At 27.1% G+C, this 23,903-nt stretch overlaps 1 protein-coding gene across 3 annotated transcripts; it reads right to left on the bottom strand.

Annotated features, from left to right (window-relative positions):
* Positions 1–945: 945 nt before the first annotated feature.
* On the bottom strand, positions 946–22,007 carry LOC107436236 (uncharacterized). Of its 3 annotated transcripts, XM_043051051.3 has the most exons (8): positions 21,867–22,007; positions 14,281–14,935; positions 12,763–12,934; positions 10,230–10,392; positions 7,796–8,011; positions 6,235–6,308; positions 3,997–4,027; positions 946–1,976 (listed from the first exon to the last, which is right to left on the bottom strand). In XM_043051051.3, exons 3-8 carry the CDS (start codon positions 12,925–12,927, stop codon positions 1,753–1,755), a joined length of 873 nt encoding a protein of 290 aa, XP_042906985.2. In that variant the 5' UTR covers positions 12,928–12,934; positions 14,281–14,935; positions 21,867–22,007; the 3' UTR covers positions 946–1,752. The 3 variants fall into 3 exon arrangements, with proteins under 3 accessions (XP_042906985.2, XP_042906984.2, XP_087014993.1); XM_043051050.3 differs by lacking the exon at positions 14,281–14,935 and having other exon boundaries at positions 21,867–21,994; XM_087158867.1 differs by lacking the exons at positions 14,281–14,935; positions 21,867–22,007 and having other exon boundaries at positions 12,763–13,050.
* Between the last annotated feature and the right edge of the window lie 1,896 nt (positions 22,008–23,903).

The raw sequence follows: 23,903 nt of genomic DNA on the forward strand, positions 1-23,903 counted from the left end.
CCCTAAGGAGAAGTGGTTATCAAAGAAATTGTCACAAAGACAAATCTATTTGAATCAATATTTGTTAAGACTTTGTCAGTGTTTGGTATTTTTGTCAGTAAAGAGGGTATTACTGACAAGGAGTTTCAAAATTTTCTCAAGCACATATATGTCATAGATGCCATTGAGAAGTAACCACTTTCTACATTTACATCAGTTATCCTTTAAAAATTATGTTTCTTTAAAAATACATCTATAATTATTTTTTATTTTATTTGGATTAATGAAAATTGATCCAACCCATACAATTATATTCCAAACAGAAAAATTAGGGTTAATGAAAATGGATCTAACCTAAATATTTTGCTAGCAATGGCCACTTATTTACATCCGGATATCGACAAACACAATCAGCAAATGTTGTGTTGTCTACTTTTAAATCCAGATATGGACTAACACAATCAGCAAATGTTGTGTTGTCTACTTTTAAATCCAGATATGGACTAACACAATCAGCAAATGTTGTGTTGTCTACTTTTAAATCCAGATATGGACTAACACAATCAGCAAATGTTGTGTTGTCTACTTTTAAATCCAGATATGGACTAACACAATCAGCAAATGTTGTGTTGTCTACTTTTAAATCCAGATATGGACTAACACAATCAGCAAATGTTGTGTTGTCTACTTTTAAATCCAGATATGGACTAACACAATCAGCAAATGTTGTGTTGTCTACTTTTAAATCCAGATATGGACAAACACAATCAGCAAATGTTGTGTTGTCTACTTTTAAATCCAGATATGGACAAACACAATCAGCAAATGTTGTGTTGTCTACTTTTAAATCCAGATATGGACTAACACAATCAGCAAATGTTGTGTTGTCTACATTTTTGTTTGAAGACTCTTCATTAATAAGAAAACATTCTTATGAGTCTTACAGTGGCCTTTTTTTCTATCAAATTCTTTTCACAAGCAGTTAGGGTTAATGAAAACTGATCTATCCCATACAAAGAAATTTGGGATAACGAAAACAGATCAAACCCATATCTTTTTCGCTAGCAATAGCCGCCTATTTGTTTCATTAAATAAATTGGGATAAAGACAAACATGATCAATGAATCTGTTGTCAACCCTTTTCGTAAAAGACTCTTCATTAAGAAATTTATATGTAAATTCTTAGAAGTCTGATGACGGCTCTTCTTTTTTTAAATTAGGATAACTGGAATTCCTCAGTACTTACCACTTTATCAGCAAATATTTTAAGCAAAATGCTAATGTTGTGGCTGTGCTATCATAGTGTTAATCATCGTTAAGACTGAAAGTGTTTGGACACAATTCTCTATCAACTCTGTCATTAACATATGCACAACACAATACCTTTTTTTTAAATGCTTTCCAAATAAAGCATCAACAAACAATATTATAACAGCAATTTACATCATTATCTATGATAAGAGCAAACAATTGCCATTTGTAACATCTCCCTATAATTGTCTCACAACATTACTCTGTAACAATTTTTCCTTGAGAACGTTATCCGTGAAGCTGTTGTTGTCACATGTGTCTTGATTTAATGCATTCCACAAATTGTCTCATCACCTTACTCAGTTTTTTTTAAAACTTTTATATATAATTTCCTTTTTTTCTTACTTGATAAGAGAATTGTGATACATGGTTAAATATTTTAAACCAAAAATCTATTTCCATTAGTTTCTGGGACTAAGTCTTAATGAGAAATGGATTTTTGGCTGCAAAACATTGTATATTTTAAATTCTACAGTCATTATGACTGTAGAAAATAAAATATCCGGGCAATACATAAATATCACCTCCCGTCGATTCAATCTTATAAACATCATATTGATCATTTTCAGCTCTATTTTCCAAGAGGAAAATAAGGCAGCCACTTAATTCATTAATGCAAACATTATTAGAAAGTAACTTCTCAAATAAATCTTTATTCTCAACAAATATACCAGGAATCGGAATTTCTGAAAGAATAGAAATCAAAATATATACACAAATAATGCAACTAAAATTTTGACTCTATTTAAAGAAGCACATGAAAGTGAGTTGAAACAAAGTTACTTCGAAATATTGTAACGAATACAAATTACTTTAATTATGAAGCGAGTCATTGAGAAAATACACTAACAGGGTGCAAGAATCAAGATTTTCAAGGCTGAACTAAGTAAAGAATACGTGCAGAGCCCCAATACACATCAAAAGTGTGGTTGAATTTAAATTTATCACTTAAAAATTAAAGTTAACAAAAAAAATTAATTTTAACAATTCTTTATAGGAATGGCAAGTTTCTTTCACAGTTAAATAAAAAATTGAAAAAACTCTTTTAATAAACAAATATTTATTATAAGTACAATTATTAAACAGTTTAAGTAATAATTTAATTTCCAAGCTATTTAATACAAAATTTTTAAATACCAATTAAAAAGTAACAATTAGAAATTTTTTAAAAAAAGGGATTTATTATGAAATTAAGATAAATTGAGTTCGCTAATATTTTACATACACAAGTATAGAAAAACATTTCACAATTATATAAAAAAATTTAACAAGTGTGATGATCAAATTTTATTAATGCCACTTAAATAACTTATAATAACATAATATGCATAAACATACACTAAGATAAATTACATATTAAATTCATATTTACAAAAGACGTACTAATCTTCATAATCAAATATTGTTAAGTATGAATACTCAGACTTAACTTTTAGAAAATATATTTAAAAATTCTGCATAACACTAAAATAAATAATAAGGAAATAGTTTTTTTTTTTTATAAATGAAAAATGAGCGTGATAAACTTTTCACTATCTAACACTAGATTAAATTTATCCTGTTTAAAGTTGATTAGTTTCCAAAGAAATCTCATATCTTTCTCAGCCTAATATTTCTATTCATTTTTTCTATATGGCCCAGAAATGTCCAGTGTCTTAATTTAATGCATTGAATGCTTTTAATCATTAATTAAATGGTCCAGTTCATTATTGCTTTTAATTCCTTACTATGAACTGTTGATTTGAATTGGCCAAAAAATTCCTATTTGAGTTTTTTTTTTAAACATTAATTAATTTTTATCTACTTTTTTTAAGTATCTACTTTAATTTTTATCTACTTTTTTTAAGTCTAAATTCAGGTTTAACCATAAGTTACTATAGCCCTCATAACTAAATGCTTTGCTTGGAAGATTAAAGCAAATTAACATAAATTTACAAAGTTTAATTTTCACTTAGATACCCTAATTCAATAAAAGAAACTACTTGAAATAATACTTCTTAAAATATTTATAAGGTAAGAAAAATACAAGTTGCTTATTTTAATGGATTCCTTAATGCTAGCAAAATCTAAAGAGAACCTCTGATAACTAACGGTTCAGATATTTAACCAAAAATATTCCAAGTAATCAATTTAAATTTATCATTTTATAATTAAGTCAGAAGTTTCAGCATTGTATAATTTTTAATTTAGTACCATTACCTAAATGCTACTTCTTTTATTTAATAGTAAATTCAAGCATAATTTTATTAATACTGTATAAAGAATTAAGTAATATATGCACCTTAAAATTGCGTTTAAATTCGACTTTTGTAAACGCTAACCGAATAGATTTCTGTGTTATTGTTCTGATTACTGACAGTTACTTTGAAAAGTTGAACACCTATGTTTAATAACAGACAACTTTTTTTATACATTGGGCCACTAGGCACTGATAGTCAAAGGCTCTATCTAAAGCACTATAGAGTAAAAGACAAGATTCTAGTTATCTAGTTTACAGACTAAAATTAAACAACTCAATATTCTAGTTTTGAAATTATCACAAACATTAAAACTAAATTTAAAAGATTCTTAAAAAAGAATTAAATCTAATGAGTTTTATTTTTAAGCAGTCCTTTAACTCTGATTTGATGTAACAAATATTCATGAATATTGTGTACATTGAAGTTCAAAGAAGAAAAAAAAAGAATGGTTGAGTAAAAAATTTACCTGCATTTAATTCTCCTGAGAGTTTTATATCCTAGAACAGGAAAGAACATCAGTTAAGTTTTCAACCAATCACTCTAAGTCAAAGCGTTTACTTTGTATTCAAAATCGTATTTCAATAAATTGATAATTATTATAGCAACACTTTGAAAACAGACATTAAAACATATAAACAGAAAATTTATAAAAAATAAATTGAAATTTAAAATAATGAATGAAATTCAGAAATGTACTTTTTAAATGCCAAAGTTTTGAGCTTTTGTCTTAGAATAAAATATGACTCTCCCCATAACCTTTCATAAGCTTAAGTGAGTAAGTAGGCGCAAATTAAGTAAGTAAGCTTATTAAGTAAGCTTTCTAATAATTATTATTATCAAATGAAAGCGCAGGAAAAAGAAACATACAGCATCACATTAAAAAAGATTCAGAATGAGTTCAGAATATTATTTTAAATGAATAACAGATATTTTAAATGAATATTTTTTGTATATTAAGGCATTGATTTTTTATCATCTAGATCAGGGGTTTCCAACTTACATGTGGTCGAGGGCCGCAATTAAAAACACCAGCCAAATGGCAGGTCGCAGCTTTATCAAAATTTCATATAGGACTCTTTTATGTTTGAAGGAACATTATATATTACTGTCAGATTTTTATCAAAGTTAAGCAAAATAACAAGCATTACAGATATTGTTTGTTATGTATCATTTTGAATCTTCTTTTAATCAGAAGCTTAGTGACAAGATTTTTTTTTCCTTTGAATTTAATTCTGTGATAAATTAAAAAAAAATTTTTGATTTATTAGAAATTATAGCAACAAAAAAAAATTCTCGACCATCTGAATTTTTTCTTTCTTTTCCGCTCATGCGATATTCAATTCAAGGAATTTAAATAAAGCCATGATACTCATTCCCTCTTTTATGCGTTTTAAAATTTATAACTGTAAATAATTTCGTCCAAAATGAATGGTTTCAAAAAGTTAAATGGGAGAACTGCTTCGGGAAAATTTCTGATATGCACATGCTAAATTTTATTCACAAAATACAAAAAAAAAAAAATAAAAAATAAATAAATAAATATGACCAACATACATGATTATTTTTGTATTTGAATATTTTGCAAAACATGAGAAATAAAAAATTTTTGTACCGTTGGTATGTTAAATTTCAGAGAAACGAAGAAATTAGGTTTTCTTAAACAAAAGAAAAGTATTTTAAACCCATATAGATTTTTTACGAAAATTGACCTAAAAAAACGCAACTACAATATTTAATTTCGCGTGAAAATCCCATCTTCAGGATTGCCACAGAAAAAAAACGAACAAAATAGTTGATTTTAGTAGCCTAAAGTATGAAAATAGTAGCCAAAAACTATGAAAATAGTTGCCTGAATAAAAACAAAAATTCATCAAAAATATGACTAAAATTTTGTTAATGACTTAATTGTCATATACCATGATCCATTTAGTCAAGTTGGTGGCAAATATGTTAATTTTAACTTTTATATAAACGTTAATGTTCTAGCATTAGTTTCCTTTTTATTAATAATAGATCTAGGAAATATGTATATATATATATATATATATATATATATATATAGTGAAAAGTGATTAGTCAATTCGAAATTCATGCATCATAATACATTTTTAAATTTTTTTTAAAAATCATGCGGAATTTCGTAGCCACTGAAATAGAACCATCGAAAAGGTGATAGAGAAATGAAATAGACTTACAATGGAATCTGTGCAGATTGAACGAATTAAAAAGTGAAGACTCAAATTTGCAATTCAAAATTTTCAAAATTTATTTTTAAGAAAAAAAAAAGCTCAGTGTGTTCGGAAACTATTACGGGCTGTAGATTTTCAACCTAAGTCATGCTAAAAAAAAAACAAAAAAAAAAAAAAAACAACGCTACGGCAACAAAGGGAGTACAGAAAAGTCTCCTTTTCCTGTGAAAATAGTTGCTTTTTCAGCCTTTTCAGGCAAAAAAAGTAGCCATAGTCGCCTCATGCCAAAAATAGTTGCATTTTAGTCGCCAGTGGCAACCCTGCATCTTCAGAGCAAAAGTTATATAAATGTTTCATATAATACAAAAGTCAACTTTTTAAAACGAAAAAAAAAAAAAACTTGAATTTTCATCAAAATGTCAAACATTTGGATGAAAAATCCGAGAGAGCTTATATTTTTCAAACTCTAATTTATACATTGAATACTTTTTATAAAACAATGCTTTATGACATACTGAAGGCTCCCAACAGATTGCAGAACCGGTTCCAGCAACATTCTGCTCCCACTTAAACTTATAAAGCATCACCCCTATAGAAAAACAATAATTTAAATGACTAAGCTATATCAATTCAGACAAGTATGTAATTCACAAGGAAATCAAACACTTAATCAGAGTTAATAGTGTAACAGTCAACAAAAGTGTCTACTTAGTGAATCTGTTACTTCGTTACATTTCAACTGAGTTACCTATTTGTTACAGTTATTTAATTCATACCTTCTAAAATAGAGCTCACTTAGTCTGCTTAACAAGATTCTGGATTCAACAAAGAAAATTAAATGTATGTTTTGGTAGAATGTCATGAATGCATCAGAGTGTATTTTTTTTGCAAGAAATTTGTTCACTTTTTCTAGAATGTAACAAGGGAAATAAAATCTTAAGACTAATTTGAAAAATAACGAAAAACTTTTTTTTTTTAAAAATTAAATAAATGAATAAAGTCAAGATCAAGTGATTGCCTAGCGACTTGGAAACTCAAATCATGGAGTCATAATAAAATCTTAAACATTTTAATGAAGGCATAAAATATACCGATGACAAATTTCATGTATTAAATGATATAAGCAAAAAATTAAAGGAAACAGAAGTTTATGATAACAATAATCTACAAGAGATAAGTATATTCTTTAGTTAAGGTGATTTGAAAATCATTCACTACCAGAAATAAGGCATGGAGTTTTTCAAAAAGATGGAATCACTGTTAACATATCTGATCGTTTTTATTTGAACAGTGAACTAATGAAGTCAGATTCGAGGATTGACCAGATTCAACAAGCATTTCCCTATTTTATGAAGTCATCATTCAATATGAGTCCTAAAAAAAGTCAACCCCAAGAAAGAACAAAAAACTAAGTCAAAGTTGAGATCTAGTACTTATAAACAAAAACAAACTCAATGTTATACATTGTATTAGCTGTAATGTAACACATCATGTTTATGCTATCAAATTTAAAGGAAGCGATTAAACACATTTAATAAAAAATCTTGTGTAGTAGAATCTGTTGATTTCATATTCTTAGAACCCAAAATAATTTAAAACACAGTTTGTCAAAAAAACTATATTTCAAGCTTTGATATGAAATAATACCCATCATTAAATGAGATTAGTGGAGTTACCTGTATAGATTTAGCGAAATTCAAGGGGGACACTTTTTGAAGGACAATATTACAATTAGATCCAATCGTACAGCATAATAGCAAAACAATTAGAAAAAATAACAAAGCAATTACTAAAATTTACAAGTGCAGCCCTCTAAATCACTTGACCAAACTTTTCAAAATATTAAAATTCACTAAAATTTAATTTTAACTATAATTTTCTTAAACAAAATTAAAAAAAGAAAAACAGTATTTAATATAAATAGTTATTTTAATTCAAAGAAAAAGCAAAATGTTTTAAAAACATAAAAGAGCATTACAAGTTAATGACAATTGTCAAAATTACATGATGTATAAAATGTTGAAATTTTTTAGAAAATATATATATATATGTATAAGAAATTTGAAATGGAGTTACCATTCTCATTGGAAGAGTAAAGAAAATTTTCAACACTTTCCCATTCTAAAGGATTAGGCAAATTTACATTCCAAAAACACTGATCAAATTCATCACTTATATTTTCATCAAGACTTCCATAACCTGATGATGCCACAGAACACGGAGAATTGTTTCTGTCATCTGCTATCTCAAAATTTTTTGTTCCGCTTTTATTATTTGGTTTTTTCCTCTTATCTAATACAAAAAGAAAGAAAAATAAGTAAAAAAGAAAAAGAAAAAAAGGTTAAATTCTAATCCAAAAGATCATTTATTAGTATAAGTTCACAACTATCAAACATATTTTTTAAAAAACATTCTTTTTACTTGTGATTATCTGATTTGATTAACCAGATCTGTTTATCAATATATTCTAAGTAAGCAAATTTTTTTAATGCTATCTTTACTTGATTATTGAAAACTAAATATGTATTTAATTCATTTTTCTTTGCATATCAACTCAGTTTGGGTACAAACAATGTCTATACACATTATTGAGTTCGGGTTAGACAAGGGGATCACATTTTTACTTGGTAGGAAGCAAAAAACGTAATCTGCTGTTGATGGGAAATTTGCCAAGTTTTATTTGGGAGTTTTGCTGCACAAGTGTTTTATGTGATTCTATATATAATAGTTGTTGAATTTACATAGCAACAAGAGTTTTAAAAAAAAATGAGGTATTCCTTTACTGACGTTTGAAAAGTATCATTTTGTGTTGTCCCATGTTTTAAGAACAATCATACAAAGCCTAATATTTAACTTATTTCATTTGCCTGAGACAACTTGAGATAGTAAACTGATTTTAAATTAAATGTTTCTTATGCATAAAAAAAAAATTCAAATTTCAACTTAAGACTTGTACATTATGTTTTGTTTTAGTTCCTTGTATTTAGTAATAAAATAAAAATTTTTTGATTTTTTGCATTTTTTTTCTCTTCAAAATAGTTAGTAAGGGAAATGGTTAAAGTTTTCAAGATATACCTTATTTAATTCATTTTGGTTGAGGTAATTGAAGATCAATTTTAGATTGCAAGTTTACAAGCACACATGCTATAAAATCAATAATAAAAAATACTTATAGAACATTAAAATAAGCACATTTGATAGTTGTTAGCATAACAATATGAGAATATCAAACCTTTAAAAACAAATAAATAATACTAAAGTACCTTTCAAAAAATGCTGATTGCAAAAATATATCAGAGAATAATTTTATCTGAAAAAAATGAATAAAGAATCTAAAATACTACACACCCTATATCTTAAATTGTGATTAGAAGAGGGATATGTATTTTACATACTTTTAAGCCCCGTGAATCGCAGAATCGCAGCGACATTGTCACAGAACGTTAGAGTTCTTATAGAAAGATTTTTCTTTTGAAAAGTAAAAAATTTTAGCTTTCTTTTCCACAGAAATATACAAGTGATATTTTAATCATACACTTAGATAATAACTTTTAGACAAGCTTAATTTACAACGATAGTATTGTAAATCGATGTAATGTTTCGATTGTAATTTATGGGCAGTTATTGATATTCACGTGGTTTTTAAATATCTTGATACATTTCAAACAATATGGAAAATTCAAATTGTGCATTTGAGTATTTTCTTTTTAAGACAATGATTCTATGAAAATTACATTTTTTATTCGATATTACAATTACTTATTATGCATTTGAGTAACCCCCTTTTTTTTATTGTGATGATTATTTACAAAATGCGAAGAAGGAAATATTTCGTGCGTAAAACCCCTCCCCCCAAACAACATGCAAGAATATCACCCATAATATTAGAATAAAAAATTATTACATGTTCAACTAAAAAAATTATAGTTTTTTATTTTTTCAGAAATTCAGATCAGAATTTTTTCACATATTTAGAATTTTCTGTTTCATTCCATTCTCTTCATTCGGGAGAAGAAGGGCCTCTCAACATGAAATTTCATAAATACACAAAGGCGAAGTGGTATGTTAAAGAATATTTATATTAGTTGGGCATGTGAAGTAGGTCACCCATGATTTAACCTCTAGCATAGATGATTTTAATCATATTGGCTGCTTAACTTTTAAAGCTTTATAGTATATCATTTAAAATATTTATTAACTATTTCTAAAGACATTTTCATTAAAACAACTAGTATAATAAATTTACATGCATAGGAGTTACACGCGAAAAATAAAATAAGAAACAACTAATAAGTAATTATAGACCTGTTATAAGCACAACAGGAAAAAAAAATCTTTCTTTTTTTATAAAAGCTGGGCAGTTGGGCCTCTATCAAGAAACCTTAATTGTAGAAAATATTAAAAAGAGTCACAATACAAAATATTAGTGCTATGGTACAAAAAAATATTTGAAGAAACTAACATATTATAACATTTAAACTACATTTTTAATGAACGTTACATTTCTTACCTTTAATTTCATCATCAGTTGAAAATCTAAATATTTTTTCTTCCTGTTTTTTGAAGTAAATTGACTTTTTAAAAGACACCTGAAGAGAGTGTCTTACTTGAGAGTAATCATCGAAGTTCTTTAAATCTATATTGTTATCCTTACTGTTCCTAAAGTGCCAGTCCTGAAAATAGCATTAAAGAGATTATTAATAATTTAAAAATAAATATACATGTTATACTGCACTTCAAATCAGAGAATATACCAAATGTAACATCAAGTTGTAAGATGTAACACTTGCCTGCTAAATTTTTGAAGGAAAAAAAAAAAGATATTAATTTTTTACAAGCAGCAATATTATCATTATTTTGGTTAAATTTTAAATAAGTTAACCATAAATGGTAAATTTTTTTTACATCAAACTATTTTAAAAAAAGACGTAGTAGTAATCTTTTATTTTCTTAAGCACCATTTTAATCAATGTTTTTCATTTCTCTTAAAAGAAAAGATACCAAGTGTAAGAAAAAATTTTGATATTGTATATAAATTTTGTAGATTTTGAAGCGCTGAAAGTGCCATTTATGTTGATGTGCTTTTATGATGCACAAGAGAGAAAAGAAAAAAGAATGCACTACCTATGATGTTCCAGTGGTGCAAAATGAAAGCACTTGCATCTTTCTCTTGTGAGATATTATGAACATACTTGCCATCAGCCAGAATTTTATTTACATTATTATATTTTTTTCTTTTTATCCAATTTTGGGTGGTGACCTTATTTAATTTATGAAACATAAATAGAAATGCAAAATAAGAAGGAGAATATTCTCTATGATTTTGCAAGTAAAGAATTAAAAACTGAAATTATTAGAGATTGAACTACAAATCTGATACAACTGCCACTAAAATTAATGATGCAGTAGAATTTTGATTGCTTGTTTCTGATTGGACCATTCAATAGCAACGGCAGATACAGGAAAACAGCAAATTTGGGTCATCACAAAATGTCAAATAAAGATTCGAAGTAATGGAATTTAATATTAATAAAATTATAATAAGTGTTAATTTTAATAATTATGTACTTATTGCAAAAATATAAATATGTATTCAAAAATATTATGAAATTTTGGTTTAAACACGCTATACTTCTCAGAGCAAATATGAGACATCTTTTCATTTCATTCAAACTTCCGACATTAGTATGAGATATATGTTTTCATTTTCTGTACATTTGTGTGAATATGGAAAGTGCTTCTTTGTTTAGAAAGCTTTGAGGCTGTCCATAAATGTTGACACTGGTTGTGGTACATTTCACTACTTTGTGGTCAACACTTTGCATCTTCAGCATCTACAACTATTTCTTGAATTGAAAACTGCACAACATTTCATCAACTAGATTCATAAACATCAAGCATGATATTTTAAATATTTTCACCAAACTGTAAGAAATTGTCATTTCCTTCTCCATCACAAGCGTCAGGTATTGCTCTTTTTCTTCTCAGAAAGAAACTTTCAATATTCTTCTTAAATGTCGCAGAATTTTTGGACGATACACAAATCTGCAAGTTTTAGTATAGATCTAAATGTGATCTTGTAATGTTAATAGATAATCCATCTATTAACATTGCAAGGATAGCATTTTGGAAGGAGCTGACAACCGTGACAATGAATACAGGAAACTTAAAGATACAGGAACCTTAGATTGAGGTTCAAGTGTATCACTGTAGAAATCGTTTTCTGTCATTCAACGACAATAGATAGGAAGAAAAAAAATTATCAAGTATTTTGTTTGTATTTAAGCAGTTACTCATCAGCAATATTCAGACATAATGACTAGATATGCTTCAAAAAGAAAAGAAAAAAAAATAGAAGTGATGAGGGTCATTCAGACATTTCCTTTCAGTTTGATAAATGTCACAAATGTTCTAACAAACGATTTATAAATGTCGCAAATTACTCAATACATATCATGCAATATGTAGATTTTTTCCCCATAATCATTAATAAAAACGTTAACTATTTCAAAGAAAAATAAAGAATAAATAATGAAAAAATATAATAATTTTATTGCTAAACCTTAATTTAAATATTTTGATTTAAACATATAAGGTTGAAAAACAAGGAATTTAGTTCAAATTAATTATAATTAAGAAATTTAAAAAAAGTATTTTAAAAGACAATAATATACAGACAAATATTTTAACGCAAAATGTTCTATTTATGTACGAAATCTATTGCCACCTTTTATATAAATGCTAAACTTTTCTCCGCTGTGATAAAATTAAACTTATAAACGTAATTAAAAACATTTTTAAGAAAACTTTGCAAATAACATAGAAAGCAAAAATAATTTTAAAATTACAGACAAAAAAAATTTACAAATAAATAATGATGACCAATGACCTTTAGGAAGAGAAATACATACACTCTCCTATTGCACCACTGGGACATCACAATAAACTGCAATCTTCTTCCCTCTGATTACTGCAGCTTTAAATGTTTAAATTTTTACCTTGAACAAAGAACAGGTATATAGTTAGCTGTTATATCTACATACCTTATACATTTTTAGTTGATTCAAGTCGGAGTATTTTGATACATGAGGTAAATCAAGTTTAAAAATCATCTTTTCAGGATCAATCCATTCCAGATGTTGCAGATATTTTCCATCTCTCAGTGCCTCCATAATAAAAGATCTTAATTCAGACACTTTCTTACCCATCCTCTACCTTAAATAAAAATATAGCTAAATTATATCGATATTTACGCTTAATATGTACCCATTATATAACATTAGGTACTAACGCCATCGCAGAAGTTGCACTAATGCGCCAATAAAGAGCAACCCTGTTGTTTGCACACAGTTATCTTTTGGATTCCTTGTTGTTTGCTGAGTTTTGATGCCATTTTTTAGAGCGACAAAAATGCGTCTTAGGGATTTGCCAATATTCAGGATTGGGGGATCTATGTTAAACGATTCGGGAAGTCTATGTTAAACTCTATATTGTGCCATTTTCTACCGAAATCCGATTGACTACTGTGATTTTAAATAAAGTGTTTTATTTTATGATTTGTCGCAAAAATTTTAGGTTTAGATTGGCAGCACATAAAAACCGTCAAATCTGTAGTTGTGGTGGCGTTAATACGCAAGTACCTAATATTGTTTAGATTGACAGCTAATCACATTGCAGAAGATAAAAAGTCACAACAGATGTCTCCTTCAGGAAGAAAAATTATTTGCAGAGCCTTGATCATCAGGCAAACAGTTATTTTTCCTTCTTGTTAATTCATATCAAAATCAACATGCTCACAAACAGTGGTGCAAATCTGGAGACTGAAATTTATCCGAAGTTTGACAGGTAGCCTAGTTTGTATTCGTTGCAAGATAGCACTTCAAAGTAATTCTAATGTTCAGTCTGGGTCTAATGGTGTGAAACTTAAATGAGAAGGGATGTCAGTATGAACAATGGCATTCTTCAATCAGATTGCTTATAGGTACTTAGCTGTGTCTGAGAGTGTTCATTAGAGTATTTGCAAATAGGTTTTAGTATGTCCTTAAGTATGTCCACAAAAATATTGTTCAGATTCACATAATTTTGAACGTTAATAGAGCTGTTACCTTGCATTTTACTATCATTGTCAGAAAGATTATCTATTTCTCAGATGAAGTATCAGCATTATACGAAAAAAAGATTATATAAATATATATTAATACCTTAAAATAGCTCTTACCAAATCATTATAATAAATTAGTTGATTTTTTTTTCTGTACATGAATATATCTAAAAACTCCTTATATTTTTTCCCCTGTGGAATACATAATTGTTTTTACTTATTAACTAACACTAACTAAAAATTAGCATGACTTCAGAAGAACAAATACTAGGATTTGGGGAAAAATTTTAAATATCAGTTAATGAAAGGTTTAGAAAAACTTTAAAATGTATCATATGAAGAAATTTAAAAGTTTTGGAAAATACTTGTTTAGCAAAAAAACAAAAAAAATTATTTTAATAGACTTTAGGATGTGAAAAAAAAATATATATATATAATATTACTATGCAAAACATCTTACCTATTTCTGTCTAAAACTTGATTATAAAATATTGCAAGGTGTTCTGTGCCCCATACTATAAAACAACCAAGTCAAGCAACCAAACTTCAAATATCAAATTAAAATTTTTTTTATCTAATTACACAGGACTTTTTCCTTTTTTACTCCAGCTATTTCTTCTTACTTTAGACTTAAACTTATGTTGAAGGCAACTTATACGTGGGCCACGATTTCTGCATTTATAATTGTTCCGTTTTACAACTACATTTCATTGTACTGCTTTTTAGTGTTTTGTTTAAATCACATGTGTCTTTTACAACTTAGTTTCGAAAAGTTATCCATGGCGGATCCTGCTCCTAAATAGTTGCTTCAAAAATATAAAGAAGGTGACAAACTCGACTGTTAAAATTCTTAGCCGCCACTAAGAAAAACACTTAATAAATACTTTTCAATTTATTGGATTATCTATTAATTTATTTTTAATTTATTGAACCTTGGTGATAACAATTGGCGCGACCAGAATACGTTAAGGTTACATCTTAAATCTAATTGTAATAGCAAAGTTTGGTTGTACTCGACTCGGTAATTCAAAGTAGAGCGATTTAAACATCTCACGGTACTTTATGATCATTCTCTATATTTACTGCAGATATCTCGGATCTGCACGAAATTGACCCTGTAAGAAAGAAGATTTTTGTAAGCGAATACATATTTTTATACGGGCAATAATAAACACGACAGCCCATGTTGTGGTGGTTTGCATGTACAATGAAAACTGCAACATTTGTAATTTGTTTAGTAGAAAATTTTTGAAAAAAAAAAAGAACTTCATTTTTTTAATGCAATATATTACATATTTTTGATTTAAAAAAATAACCAAAATTAAAATTACTAAACAAACATTAAAAAATATTGATTTTCTTATTTGAAAATTGAATTGATGAGCATAGTGAACTTGTGAACATAGTGAATTGATGAGCATAGTGAATTGATGAGAAAAGTGAATTGATGAGCATAGAGGTGTCATATATTTTGTCAATTTGAGATTTACAAAAGAAACTTCACGTTTACCAAACAAAATATACATATACATAGTCAAAACATGTAGAATTATACTAAATATAGCTAAAGGGTTAGCTTTAAAATTAATGATGTAGGTAAATAATTAATGCACCATATAAAAATATTTTTCTGAGGAAAAAAATTAAATTGCAATTAATTTCATTGAAGAAGAAAACTTGTGACAATGCAATATTTTTTGAAAATTTACAATTCATAGGGGTTTATTTTTAAATTTATTAAGACAGGTTATTTTATTAACTAAATTAATTGATAGTCGATTATCATAAAAACTGAATTCATTGACGAATTGGAAAATCATATTCAATTTCCTCCAATTATTTTATTTCCAAACCTTCCAAAAAGATTGTGCACTCCTAGTTTAACATAGTTTTTCAGAGCTCTTTCGCCAAAGAAAATAAAATAAAGAGTTATAGTTTAAGTGCTTTAAACTTGAAGCAAAGCTATCATTTCAAACTACATATACTATCTTGCCATGAAGAATTATCAGTGTTTTAGAATGAAAAAAATATCTTAAATATTTTGAAAGTTTTAAAACTTTTTTAAAAAATTGCCAATTTGGCAACACTTTTCCCCTTATCAAAACCACTGCCTTATTCTCAGTTTTTGCTAATTTTCCAGATAATATGGCATTAGAGTAAGTTTTTAAATATTAACAATTTGGACCACAAATGTTCTTCATTTACACAAAACTCTGGCTTTTCTTCATAGTGACATTTTGCACCATTTTCAGAATAAGTATAGAGAATGCTGGCTATAGATAGGCTAAACTTGTCTTAACTGCCATGAATAACTGTTGCAAACTTACAGAAGTTATGAAAATTGCAAATTATTTGCAAAAAAGCATTTCATATGACAATGGAGGTTTTGAAAAACATACTTAATGGAAAAAAACATATCAGGACTTGGAGAGAAAAAATTATATGAGGGGTGGAGAATATCTGGCATAGTATAAAATTATATGTCTCTAAATTTATTGTTTTAAAACAATTATAGGTAATATAATTATAATTTTAAAAAAATCCAACTAGATCTAGGGTTCTTCACATAGTAGCAATTTTGTTCGTGAGAAGTCAAAAGAAAATTAAGCACCAATTACAAATACCCAATCAAAAAAGCACCTTTAAGGGCTTTTAAAAATTGAAAATCAAAAACTTATAAAAATGCAACATACCCAGAAAACAAATAAAAAATATAACTGAATAATAATAATAAATAAATAAATTTTAATTTCGTACAGACAATATTAAAATGAAAATTTCAGTTTTCCTCATAATTTCACCGAAGGTTTAATCATTAATATATAATATAAAACTTACTTTGTGGTAAATCAGTTTTATAATTTTGTGAAAATGCTTTTATTGACAAATCTAGTTTTACGATATTAATTTATGCATAAAAATTCACAACAACCTTCAAAATATTTTTGTTAAAATTTTGAAAATTTTAAGGTTTTAAATGTTTTAAAATTTTAAAAATTTTTCTACTTTTTTTATTTTTATCTTTTAATTTAATTGAGTGATTTTCAAATAGTGATGTAACGAATAGCCGGATATTCGGCTAAATTTTAGGCCGAATACTTACTTTTTAAAAATTTCTCTTTTGATTGTAATTAAAGTAATTTTCAAATTTTAAATTAAAAATGAAATAAATATTAACAAAATTGCTTTTTTAATCTTCGTATATTTAAAAAAATTATAAACTTGATTAATTTTTTGTAATAATTTAAATATCTTGATGCCAATAACAAGGCAATATGGCTTTTATAAATCTAAATAATTAATAATAGCATATTTTAGTTATTGTTATACTTGTAATTTATATGCTATTTTATTTAAGATAAGAACTCATTACTTATTACTGTTAAATGTGTACTTAACTTTCTTTTTTGTCAGAAAAATTATTAAAGCTCAGAAAATTAAGAACTTCTTAAAAAGTTTTACTTTTGAAATTTTAATTTTGTAATTAAATAATTTTCAAATTTTAAATTAAAAATGAAATAAATATTAACAAATTTTCTTTTTTAAACTTTCTATATTTTAAAAAAAAAATTAACAACTTGATGTATTTTTTGTAATATTTTAAATATCTTGATGCCAACAATAAGGCTTTCACAAATCTAAATAATTAATAATAGCAGCATAATTAATAATAACATATACTTTATTATTCGGCCGAATAACTTCAGTATTCGGCTAGGCTGAATATTCGGCGAAAGGGCCGAATACCGAATAGTGGCCGAATATTCGTTACATCCCTATTTTTAAATTATTATTTGCTACTGTTATTAAATAAGCTGATTTCTTAGACCTTTGAAATCATAACTATAGAGAATTGTAACAAAATCTTTCGGATCATCCTCAGGAATAATTCCCAGTCGTCAATAGCCCATTGTGCAGCTCTAGTGCGAAGTAAATAAAATACCTACCGACCTATAACTAAATTAGTTTAGAGTCATGAGATAAAAAAAAGTCCTTCCATAATTTTTTTTTTTTTTTTTTAATATTATTTTTGTCTTGCCAACATCTGTTAGACACATATTATTCATTTAAAAACAAGAACTAAAAAAAATCGTTAAGAAAAACATTCATAAAACAGTAAAATTAAAACGATACTCATAATTGGTTCTTCATCTGTTTTGTCATCAGCGTAATTTTTCATTTACACTTTAAATAACTGGAAACCGAAGTAGGATTTATCTTGTTTTTGACCTTTCAACATGTTCAAAACCAATTTTTAGATGAAAGTGGGCCTTTTTGCTCAGGAACAAAGTTTTGATTTTCTCAGTCAAGTTGATCAAGTACGTAGCTTTAATACAAGTTATATACACACTTTAAAGTAAAAAAAAAAAAAAAAACTTGCTGAATACTTACACACTGAATACCAAAATACACTCTCCACATTGCTAGTTTTAAAAATCAAATTTTTCCCATAGTAGAATGTGGTAATTAATAAGTGCAGATTATTTAAGTTACACAAAAGGTACTTTCAATGAAAAAACAGACATTCCTTTTATTAGTGACCCACAATCTGTAAAGTATGATTTTAATGGGGGGATATTTCCCTATTGTGATCTGGCACGCCAACTACAATGAATACTTACACACTGAATACCAAAATACACTCTCCACATTGCTAGTTTTAAAAATCAAATTTTTCCCATAGTAGAATGCGGTAATTAATAAGTGCAGATTATTTAAGTTACACAAAAGGTACTTTCAATGAAAAAACAGACATTCCTTTTATTAGTGACCCACAATCTGTAAAGTATGATTTTAATGGGGGGATATTTCCCTATTGTGATCTGGCACGCCAACTACAATGAATACTTACACACTGAATACCAAAATACACTCTCCACATTGCTAGTTTTAAAAATCAAATTTTTCCCATAGTAGAATGCGGTAATTAATAAGTGCAGATTATTTAAGTTACACAAAAGGTACTTTCAATGAAAAAACAGACATTCCTTTTATTAGTGACCCACAATCTGTAAAGTATGATTTTAATGGGGGGATATTTCCCTATTGTGATCTGGCGCGCCAGCTACAATCGCCAAGATGCCAAATAAATTATTTTAGACTTGAAATTTAAAAAAAAAAAACATTTAGATGTTTGCTTGGGATGGTTAATAGTTATTACCTTTCAAGTTGGTACTTTTCTAAGATGTTCTTTTTTTTTTAGTTTTTCACGGGGTGCTGCCAAGATTTTGCGATCATTCTGCCATAGATCAAGATACGGAAATTTCCCCCATAATAGTTTATGCAGAAAAGCTATCTAAAATTTGAGCTCCTAACTGTCAATTTCACCTTTTGCAAATTTTGGCATATTCAGTGTTTTCATGGCAGAGAAAAATTGGGTGAGAATTTCTCACCCTTTCTCAAAAACAGGGTGAGATTTCAAAAAGTTAAGTGAGATTTCTAAAAATTAAAAAACAAAAACGTAAAGAGACATGAAAAAAATCATTTCTTTAATTATAATACATTTTTAATATCTTCTAATTTTTAAAGCATTGAATATTTTTGCTGCATCATCATATGGAAAATGTTCTATATCTACTTTTTCATCAGCTATTCTAATTAGGTAACTCAAATGCGTATTTGTTTCGTTTTGATCGTTTCTACCCACATTTGTTTCATTTTCATTTGTCCGTTTCGGAGTAGAAGATATTGCCTTTACAAGGTATTTGTCCATCTTGCATTAATGAGCAAAAAATTTGAACGTCTTACATGAAGAAACCTTACCTACAGTAAACACGTGGTTGAAGAGAAATGCGTTCTGAAAGAGGTTCGGAGGGATGGTGTTCTGTAGTTCTTAAAGACTCCGAACAATACTGGTAAACAGGGAAGCTAGATAATGGGCCAGATGTTGAAAATAATGAAAGATCCAGGAAGAAAAGTGAAACGGATTTCATTCTAATTGGCGCAATGAGAAATTTTTTTCAAAATGCGAGAAATTCGCGAATTTTGAAATTGGTTTATAGAATGCGCGAATTTCTCGCGGTAATCATTTTTTAATGCGAGAAAAGAAAAAAATATGCGAGATTCTCGCGTTCTCGCGCTGTAGTGAAAACCCTGCATATTCCTAGAACTTAATCTAAATTTTTTATATGCAATGACCTTTTGATAAAACTTATATCAATAGGTTATTTGAGGTTATAAGTTATTTTTATAACAATTTTTAATTATTTAAATTATTAATAGTCTTTAAAATTTGTAGAGAACTGCTTGAGTAATTCTTGTAAAACAAAAATTATAAAAAAAATATACTCTACCTATTCGACTTTTTACATTCGAATTTCGTGTTCTAAATTTCTTTTTTCTAAATTTATTTTTCTTTACTTTAAAATTATATAAAAATTTGAATGCAATACAACTGAATACAATAGAATTCTTGACCATTAGTAATTGAATAAAAAATTATTAAAAATAAATTTGCGCAAGCTCAATCTTTAGATAAACAAAATTTATAATTGCAGGCTTTCTAATAAAAATCTTTCCAAACTGATAATTAAAATCTTTCGGTTCACTAAAAAATCTTACAGTAGCATACATAGACTTAGGTGTGCCCCCTAAAAAAATTATAAATGCATCCTCTCATAGACTTAACACAAATTTTATAAATTATAATATGAGATAACAAAACTATGAAGAAACATTCTGGATTGTCAAGAGGTCAAAAGTGTTAGGTTTTTTAAACCTTGGAAATTCGTAGTGATAACTACATAAAAAAAGCGAGCAAAAGCCTACATTGATTTAGATTTAGTGAGTTCAAAAACATAAATGCGCAAATTCGAAATTTCAGATTTTATTTTTTTGCAAAAGAAATATATTACTTTTTTTGTGTTTCAGGTTCAGATGCAGGTTGTGCATCCCCTATATGTAGTGGATCACACACACTTGAACACCATTGTCTTATTAGATATAGCAAAATAAACGAAAAGGAGCCTTAACTTTTAACTGTTCTAATTTAACTATTAGGAAAATTTTGCTTCAGATAGTGACAGCTGCTTTATTTGAAGGACCATAATTTCCAAATTCTTCGAAAAAATAAAAGGAAGGTTATTTAGAAAACTTTTGAGTTTTTGGTTCAATTTTATAGCATCATTAGCATATTTATTTTATTTTATTTAAAAATGTTTTAGGCATGGGGTGATTGACTTCACACAAGTGCATTTTGTATAAATGTTGAATTAAAAATTGAAAATAAATTCTTTAAAAACGACTATGGTTTAAGGTGTTGTTAAAGAAAAAAGTAAAAAATAAGCACATTAATAGAATCTGGAAAAAAATAAAAAAAATTATCTGAGAAGATGAAAGCAACTTAAATTTTAGATTTCAGTGGAAAAATTTAACTAAATACATTGTCCAAATACAATTGATGCAATTACAGTGCATAACGATTCTAAACAATAACCTGTTTTGCATCAAAAAACAATTTTCCGCAAATAAAAGTTTACATTCGGGTGCAGCTCTTACTTTGGTGATTTTTTATATTCTTACAGAAAACAGATAAAATGACTTAAAAGTGAGATTTTCTAATAATAAGTAATCTAGACAAAATAGGAAGATTTTATATACCTTATAATCTCCCGAGTATGGTGCCCATTCAAGAGGATATCTCAATTCTACACTCTAATTCATTCTTTTTCTGGGCCAACTATATATTGTTTAGATTATTTCATTTATTATTTTAATGTGCAGGTTAAATCTTATATGAACGAAAAACGGGGAATTCCCGGCCGTTTCAATGCAAAAAAATTAATCATAATTAAATAACCAGATTTTAATACACAATACATAAATTACAAACTTAAAATGTGCCTTTTTTATTAATTACTTTGGGTTGTTAGTTATTTTACCTGAGAGATTAGATCTTAAATATTTTTTTGCAGATAAGTTAACTTGCAAGCATAATCAAATAACATTGAAATCACAGCAATTGCAAAAAAATACGTTTGATTATAATATAAAAACAGGATTTGAAGAAAATTATTAATAATTTAATAACTAATTATTTTGTCTTACCGCTCTCCGTTGTTCTTACGTTTCGAAGAGCATCCAGCATCCTTCTGAGGAGATTTGTTTTGTTTAGATCCCGGTGTCAAACTAAAAGGGTTGCAAGAAAATAAACGTAAAAAACTAAAATCTTGTTTGCACCCTAAACTCAACTTTTCAGTTGAGTTTAGGGTAAAAGTATATACTTTACGAACTACATTTTAGAAATACTTTTTCTACTGATTCAATTTTAAAACTACCTAGATATTTACTCTAGGTTTATTATAAATTATTTCATGTGACGTTATTTTTCTAGAAAGACGTGGAAGGCTCTGGAGCATTTTGAAAAAAAAAAAAATAATAATACAATCGTGTTACGCAATAGAAAACTCGCCAAGCTTAAACTTCTGTTTTCATTACTCTAAATAGAAAAAGGTTAAGAGTATCTAGTAAAAGTAAAGACGTGTCAAAAGTATTGACAAATTAAAATAGCTGTGAAACAGGAGGCAAACTTATAAAAGTTTTAAGAAAAAATGTTCCATGTTTTTAATCATTTTCGTCTTTCAACTCACCTGAAAGTCGCCAAATGTGGCACTACTATACTTCAAATTAGTTTTACTTTCGAATTATTACGTCACATTTTTATGTCTCTAAAGATAATGATTACTTTCTCTCTCAATGAATAAAGTTATCAATGACTGTGATCATTTATTCTGTATTGCTAGTTCTATTTTCATAATCTTCTTTTATTTTTAATTGCTTTGGTAAAACAAAAATTTCCTATTTTTCACTGTTTCATCTTTATTAATTTTTCATTCAGTTATAAATATTTTTTTCTTACTACAATTATTTCAAAATAACTTTTAGATATAATTTACGCGGAAAGTAAAAAAAAAAAAACATTAATGGGGAAAATGTGATTTTTTTATTTTTGGAGATAAATATTATTTCAAATAATACCAACTTATGTGTTCTGTTACACTTCAAGTGGTGTAGTTAAATCTAAAAACCAATAAAATAAGTTTACCAAGCTCACGCGTTTATACCATTCATGAATGATTTCAACCTCCAAAAAATATCAATTTCGGCATGCACTTGATTATCATTATCATTAGAGGACAAGGACGTAAGTAAAGGGAGGGGTTAAGGGGGTTCAAATACCCCCCCCCCCCCACTGTAAATAGCAATTTTTAATATTTTCGCAAATTACTAATTTAAAAAAAAAATATATATATATTATTTTCAAAAAAAATTTCTGCTTCATTTAGTTTTTATTAAAAAAAAAGTTTAAAGTAAAAAAAGGCAATCTTAAAATTCTCAAGTTTTGTTCAATCTGACTGGCCTGGCTGCCTTCAGAACTTATAATATATTTTTTAAAAATTCAATTTAGTTGAATATTTCTTTTTTTTTTTTTCATACATTATCACATTTACCTTTCATTAACATTTTATTGAATTTTTATTAATAATTTCCACACCTACATTTGAATGGTGACACTTAAGATGTGAAAGTGATTAATCCATTTCTTTTAAATGGAGTTTTTTTAATCATTTTAAAAACACCCTCAAAGAATTTTATTAATTTGAAGGTTAACTTATTAAGTGGTGCATGTAAAGGTTAAAATTTGATCGGATTTCAAATGCCTATTTATTTCTTAAATTAGTTCTCTTTTTGGTTTTTATAATCGTTATATACACATTTATTACAAAATAACTATTATTAAAAAAGTTTCTTAAATTTTGCAAAAGCAGTAACTTTAAACATATGATTAAGAAAATGAAACAAATTTGTTTCGATCGATATAAACATACAACAATTTAACAAAGTTGCAGATTGACAACTGAAAATCTGCTCCGAGTTAAATACTTTTACATAAAATGTATGAAACATTTTACGCCTAAGATAGTCATATTAAGAAAAATAGAGAAAAGGAAAAAAAAAAAAAACAGAGATAAAAGAAATTGAGAAACATTGTTCGAAATAAACACCTTTTATAAAACATCGATTTTTAATTTATATTAAAAACTTATAACTTAAACAAAAAAAAAGTTTTTTTTTAATTTTATT

The sequence above is a fragment of the Parasteatoda tepidariorum genome, chromosome 3, assembly GCF_982258835.1.
Source record: "Parasteatoda tepidariorum strain Cologne lab strain chromosome 3, Ptep-v5.0, whole genome shotgun sequence".
Classification (NCBI taxonomy): Eukaryota; Metazoa; Arthropoda; class Arachnida; order Araneae; family Theridiidae; genus Parasteatoda; species Parasteatoda tepidariorum.